At 30.2% G+C, this 7,195-nt stretch overlaps 2 protein-coding genes across 2 annotated transcripts; both read right to left on the reverse strand.

The window, feature by feature from the left end:
* Positions 1-1,304: 1,304 nt before the first annotated feature.
* On the reverse strand, positions 1,305-2,325 carry LOC112523218 (kirola-like). The gene is made up of 2 exons (XM_025132738.1): positions 2,019-2,325; positions 1,305-1,860 (listed from the first exon to the last, which is right to left on the reverse strand). The coding sequence occupies exons 1-2, from the start codon at positions 2,203-2,205 to the stop codon at positions 1,583-1,585; spliced, it is 465 nt and encodes a 154-aa protein (XP_024988506.1). The 5' UTR covers positions 2,206-2,325; the 3' UTR covers positions 1,305-1,582.
* Positions 2,326-6,416: 4,091 nt separating this feature from the next.
* On the reverse strand, positions 6,417-7,195 carry LOC112523661 (kirola-like). Its single transcript, XM_025133348.1, has 2 exons — positions 7,014-7,195; positions 6,417-6,881 (listed from the first exon to the last, which is right to left on the reverse strand). Exons 1-2 carry the CDS (start codon positions 7,171-7,173, stop codon positions 6,610-6,612), a joined length of 432 nt encoding a protein of 143 aa, XP_024989116.1. The 5' UTR covers positions 7,174-7,195; the 3' UTR covers positions 6,417-6,609.

Genomic DNA, 7,195 nt, shown 5'->3' on the forward strand with positions numbered 1-7,195 from the left:
TCATCAATAACACTTTTTAAATTCTTTTTTTCATTTTTTTTTAATTTGAAAAATCACTGACAAATTTTTTTTATTTTTAATGAAAATATATTTTATCAATTTTTTTTTTCAAATGTAGGTATTTTTTTTATATATTTGATTCATTTTATATATGTAAATACTTTTTTGGTTCAAAAATTTTTAAAGACTTAATCGTTGAAAATATGAAAGTTAATTGAATTTTTTTTAGGTTTTTTCCCTTATTTTATTATATTAATCAGTTTTATAGGTAATAAGAATGTATCTAACATGTTTTAAAAAATCCAAAGATTTATTTAACAGGTTTTGAAATATCCAAATATTTATTTGTTCCAAAAAAATTGTCCAAATATTTAATCATTCTAGACAGTAAAGTCCATTGAATTTTTTTTAGATTTTTCTCTGTATACAATAAAATGAACACCGTTATTAAAGTTCTCAAAGCATAAACTTCATCGTCTTGTTTTTTTTAAAGTTCTTGAGATTATCAATGACTTCAGGGGATCATAAACGAAAACGAAGTAGGGCAAGAATAATAAAAGCCTTTTCCAACTCATTAGTTGGGTGAGTTTCAAGAAATATTCCAACCTTTTGCAAGAGAAATGAAGTAATTTGTACCTTACACAAAGAACACATTTTAAGAGAAGAAGATGAAAAAGAAAAGGAACATATTTTTTTTTTTGTAATCGAAACATTTGAATTTATTTAGATAAAATTGCATCAAAATGAGACCAACTTTCACTTATTTCCTTTTTTCGGAGAACCAACATTTATTACCTTAACCCTCAAGATTAGAATCCAAAAACATAAATTAAGGACCTAAAACCTAAAATCTTGTTCATCTTCCACCTTTTACCTAACCCAGTTTTGAAACTTCATACCAGGAGCTTCTCTTTCCCAACTACTGTTGTAAAGTCTTGTTCTTAGTCACATGGGTCACCTCTCTTTTCCCACTATTGCTCTACTTGCTTATTTTGATATAGGTGGAGCTCAAATGGGTTTTCGATTTGGTCACCGTGGATCACTATCGCTAATGAATTTTAGATTGGAAGTTTATTATTATTATTATTTGTTATTGATTTAGGGATTTAGGTCGTGAGATTTGTTTTGTTAGAAGAAGATGAAGATGTCACCTCCGGTAAAGTATACAAAGTTGCCTTTTGCGATTACCGTCGTTTGCAGTGGCTCATACATGAAATTAGAGACGACCATTTAAAATGCTGATCGTGAAGAAAGAAACGAAATAGAACCAACCATGCATGCCAGCATCTTTGATGGCAACCATATAGAAATGAAATACCATTGTATATAAACAAGGCTAAAACATGGACACTGTTTAAAGATTCACAAATTAACAATCATACAACCATACAGTCACTTAGAAGACATCACGATACAAACAAAGGAAACAACAGCACACCCTGGGTAATCGGAACATACATGCTCCCAAATGGCCATATAGCTGCCACTTGTTTATTCTTCAAGTTGTTTGATTCATTTATCTTATTTAATATGCTAAATGCACACGTAAACTGATCAACTTGCCTCCAGATATCTTTTTCTTTTAACCAGAGAACTTGCTGCTATGTGCATCCATGTCCGTAATAAGATGCAATAAATAGTTCATGAAAGATGTTGGATAGGGCACACTTGCATTCAGCTTCTCAAACTCAAGCGTCACAACGAACAACTGGCCATCACCCTTTGGTTCAACATGAAATATGATCTTGAAGGACTTGTGTAGATCTCCCAGAAGATCTCCTTCAATTGCAGTGAGCACTATCTTGTGGTTTGTCTCATCAATTTCTTCAATTACCTCCGTTGTTCTTTTCTTTTCTCCATCTTTTTAATTCCATGCAAAATTAAAGAAGGAAATTCGATCTTGTTCATTATATAATAGTTTAATAACTTGAATCCTACATGCACTTGGTAGCCATGGTTGGACAACAGACGATGAAAGAGTTAAAAGAAGCTATAGGGTTAGTTAAATCATTAGTTACCTTGGGTATAGTCCCAGCAGATGACAGAACCAACAGCTCCTCGTTCACCCTCAAGGAGATCACATCYATGAAGCTTATCAGGGGAAATGGAAGGGATGTCATGTGGTCTGTGCCTCACGAGATCATGCAATATGTCTCCACGTGAACTGATATCTAAGTACATGATCATCTTTCCGGTTAGAACCATCTCTATTGATCGTTCAACAAAATCTGGATACGACTTTTGATGGAAAGATATAGCTGATTCGATCCAATGTGCAAATACATACGAAACTTTGGCCTTTATATGGAAAATATTTGTACTGTTACCTGGATGGTTAATCCAGAATTTTTGATTAGAGTGTGGTAGATTGTCTTTTATATTGGAAAATATATCAAGTTCTCAAATGTCAAAGTAATGATTGCTTGACATGCATTTTCTAGGAACAACAATCTTATCCTTATGYAGTCAAATACTTCAAAGAGCTTGTTTTTCTTCCTCTCAATAATACCTCATCACCAAAAAAAGTATTCTTAATTCAATACACAGACATCATCCACAGTTAAAAGAAAAAAATAATAATACCTCATTAATACGAATAGACATCTTTAATTATTGAATACACCAAAACGTGTATCAATAGCGCCGGTGCATGGATCAAATTTGGCCGGCTAAATACTAATTTGTCAGTCTAGATTGGGAAAGTACAACCTCCATTAAAATTATAAATAATAACATGTGTTAGTTTGATACTTCTTTCATTTCAAAGTAAATATCGATATATATATATATTTTAATATGTTATTGGTTCAAAATAGATGTTCTAATTTTTATTTTATGTTTGTCTTAAAATAACTATACATTTTCAAGTAGATAACTAAATTTTCAAATATACCCTTAATTAATACACAAATGTTTAAGAGTCGGTAAATATATGCATTATTTTTGGGAAAAGTTATCATTTGATTAATTAAAAAGTATAGTAATTACTAATGTCTAAAACTATATACCATTTTATTCTACGCACTTAAGGGCCGTTTAGTAAACACTTGCTTTGGTAAACGTTATCGGTTCAATTACCCTATTGGTGAGCATCAAAGGTCAAGAATAATTTTATCCGGTAAAGAGAAAGACAAGGTTCCATAGACTAACCCGGTAAGTGATGCTGGTGACTCTTACCCGATAAGCCTTACCGAGTTGAAGACGTTTACCATCAATCCATTTTGATGAACAAAAATGTTGATAATAAAGTAAGTGAGGATGTTGTTATACATCATCGATAAGTGCTTATCTGGACGCCTTTAGTAAATGACTAAATGAGCTAGCCCTTATTTTAAGTTGGAGAGAGTATAACACAATTTTTTGGTTAAACTTTCAAAATTACAAATGGTTCTTTAGTTTTAAAATTTATGTATTATTACTTTAGTGTATTGTATAATGACATTTCAAATTTAAGTATTTAACATTTTTTTACCTATATTACATCGTAAATTGTATTTATATTTATGTTTGAGTTCTAATAAATTTAATTCATATATTCAAAGTGTTTAATAATATAATGTATAAATTATTATATAAAAAATGTAGATCGATTATTATAAAGTTAATAAGCTATCATTAAAAATCTATAAAGAAAAAGTTCAAAAAAGCCCAAAGAAACTTTTTTATTTTGAATAGTTTAGTCCTTAAACTATTTTTTATGAAAAAACTTTTAAACTTTTTTATTTTAAATGTTTAACTTCTAAACTATTTTTTTGAATAGAAAATTGAACTTCCACATTTTGAATGATTAAAACCCTAAATTATTAAAAAAATAAAAATAAAGCTTGAACTCGGACTCGAATCAAACTTGATAGTCATTTCTCAAGCTCGAACTCGACTTGAAAGCTTGCGAGTAGTTAAAAACTAAACTCGACGCGAATTCAAATGCAATTTTTAAACTTAAACTCGTTTGAAGCTCGAACTACAACTCGAATCAAGCTAGAACTTGGACTCGAATCAAGTTCGAACCAGGTTCACCCATTAAAATTTATGAAATTTTAGGTCTTCTCTTATAAATTTTAAGACTTAAATATGTTCTCTTAATTTTTATATAACTAAAGGGAACCGGTTCAAACTTCTTCATTAAAAAGATAAAGTTGGAAACTCCATTCAACTCCATGTCTTTTTGTAACATCCATTCACCCTTCCTTCATCATCTATCTTTTTATTATATTTTTTTCACTCTTTCTTTATCATATTTCTTTCAATGTGGAACAACTTTACTAATCTTTTTGTTTGATAGATCTAATTCCAATGTGCAAATACATAAAATGTTCATCTTTATATAGAAACATAATCAAATACATGACAAAAAAGTTGATTGTTTTGAAATAATGGCATGAGACAACAATTATGTAACAAGAATTAGATTAATAAAGTAATTACACATTTTCTTTTCTTCCTACGTGGCATAATTATACCCACATTTAAAGACTACTTTTAACAATTTATTTATGCATTTTCCATCCTCATATTTAGATATTTGTTGTTAAAATGCATCAAAAGTTTATTTGACTTCATCTCCTTCGATTCATTAATATTACACCATTAATACCATTAACCACACCCATCAATATCACCACATTTTAAAAGGTAACAAACTATCTAATGCTATAATTATTAGTAGAAAATTTAAAAGTATAATGTTTCAAAAAAAAATTTAATTTGAAAGTATATTGTTGTAATAAAATAATAAAAATACTATACGGTATCGTGATAATTTTTTTACGAAAATAAATTGTTATTTCATACAATTTGTCTTTATGATTAATATTTGATATTAATATTTATAAATTTATTTATTAAATAAAAACTTTATTTAATCAATATTAGATAAATATTAGAGGCATAATTGAAAAAGGTGAAAAGAACTCTTTGAATTTATTTAAACACTACTCTAAATAATGTTTCAAAAGGCTAATTTATAAGATATTTTTTTACCATCCAAACGATTTTTTTGCAAAAACTCAAAAATGATCTAGCCTATGGTTGTCAATATGGTAAAATTTAGTGAAAATTGATATAACCTTGCTCTTAAATATAGCTTCTCGAACAATTAGTGGTGATCGAGGATCAATTATATATTCCATCATCAGTAAACATAAAAATCCGTGTATATATTACAGGTATAACAAAACCTCTCAAGTAAAAAAAACACGAATAACAAGCTTTGTCCAACTCGGCGTTCAATATGTTCTCTTAGACTTTCAAAAATCATTTTTACAATAGAATACATGTAAATTATTTACATTTGGGTGAAATCGAATATTATATATATTCACGAAGTAAATAACCATCTAAAGCAATATAAAGAGATATATAAAGTTACAAGACAAGCCAATATATGCGTGAAACCGAAATCAAGAGAAAACCACGAGTGATGGTGACGAGAAAAATTCACTAATAGAAAATAAAGATGACAATAATGTGGGAGAAAAGTCACACATATGGTGTTTGTATTTGGAGATAATAGAGATAATGAGGGAGACAAGAGGGATAATAAAAGTTGAAGTACTACATCGGTTTGGATAATTTCTTCTTAATATATATTAAATCATCCATTATATGATCAATGGCACTTTTAAACAGTAATTTATTAGGATTCTACATATTTCACAGTAACATATGTTCAAAAGCTTATTCTATTTGGTGAACAAACATAAAAGGGACAAGAGGAACGTCTAAGTAACACCGAATGGATTTTGGAGGCACAAAATAACAAGATAATTTGAAATGCAGATCACGAAAATAGAAACGAAGTATACGGACCATGTCATCATATTTGCTAGCCAGTATTGAAAGACAAAATTAATTGTAAACAAGGCTCGTGGGTGTTTAAAGATTTACAAGCTTTCATACAATCATATTATAATCTCACTTAAAATGCCGACCATGAACAAAGAAGCAAAATAAGTGATGGTCACCATATTGAAAATACGCTGGATCATTAACAAGGCTCATGGGTGTTTAAACATTCACAATCATGATGGATATATGATTTTTTTCAAATAGTGACATCATTTGACACTCATTACTTTTCATATGTGAGGTCATGTGTTCAAGTCTTTTAATGTAATTTTTTTTTAAAACATAATAAATTTGAAATTAAAAGTTAAAACTAAAAAAATGACATTAACAGAACTCAAACTCGGGTCCGGGATGTAAAAAAAATCTTGCAAATCAACTTTACCAAGAGAAACTTGTGTTCTCATTGTAGTTTTATTATATATGGTGGCACGAGCAACTGTATACTCTACATCAGATCCGTCCATGTAATCACAACAATCTTCATACAATCATATTACAATCTCACTTGCCACTTACAAGACTTCAGAATCAAAATACGAACAAAATTAGACAACGGTACTAACCCATGATAATCAAAACATTCATGTCTACAGATTCCTGGGAGAAAGCAAACATACATGTTCCCATGTGGCCATGTAGCCATATATAGCTACCATCAGGTTTATTTTTCACTTTGCTTTATTCGTTTATCTTATTTAATCGACTAAATGCATACAATGAACTTCCTCTTGATCCATTTTTTATTAAGAACTTGCTATACCTCTATTGACTAGTGTTATGGGCATCCAAGTCCCTGGTAATTTTCAATACATAGTCCATGAAAGAAGTTGGATAAGGCATGTTTGTATTCATTTTCTCAAACTCAAGTGTCCAAATAGCCAATTGCCCATCACCCTTTGGTTCAACATGAAATATGATTTTGAAGGACTTGTATAACTCCTCCACAAGATCTCCTTCAGTTACTTTGTACACTACCTTGTGGTTTTTCTCATCAACTTCTTCAAGCATCGCCTTTGCGGTTAGCTTTTTTCCATCTTCATTCCATGCAAAAGAAATAATTCTTGTCCGTTAATAGTTTAATTTATTTGAGATAATCTGAACCCTACAGTACTTATGGAGAATAGAAGAAACTACGGTTGGACAGCAGATGAGGGGTACGTACGTACCTCGGGTATACTCGAAGAAGATGGAGGACCCAACAGCTCCTGCTTGACCATCAAACTCACAACCATGAAGGATATCTGGGGATATCAAAGCGAGGTCGTGTGGTCTGTGTCTAAACATCTCATGAAATATGTCTCCATGTGAAGTGATGTCTACGTACATGATCAACTTTCCGATTAGAGCC

The sequence above is a fragment of the Cynara cardunculus genome (assembly GCF_001531365.2).
Source record: "Cynara cardunculus var. scolymus isolate 2C chromosome LG 12, CcrdV1, whole genome shotgun sequence".
In the NCBI taxonomy this organism is placed as follows: domain Eukaryota; kingdom Viridiplantae; phylum Streptophyta; class Magnoliopsida; order Asterales; family Asteraceae; genus Cynara; species Cynara cardunculus.

Coding starts and splice junctions, on each gene's coding strand:
- LOC112523661 (XM_025133348.1), bottom strand. CDS start 7,173: ATGTACGTAGACATCACTTCACATGGAGACATATTTCATGAGATGTTT. Junction 6,882..7,013: donor CTTCTTCGAGTATACCCGAG/GTACGTACGTAC, acceptor CATGGAATGAAG/ATGGAAAAAAGCTAACCGCA.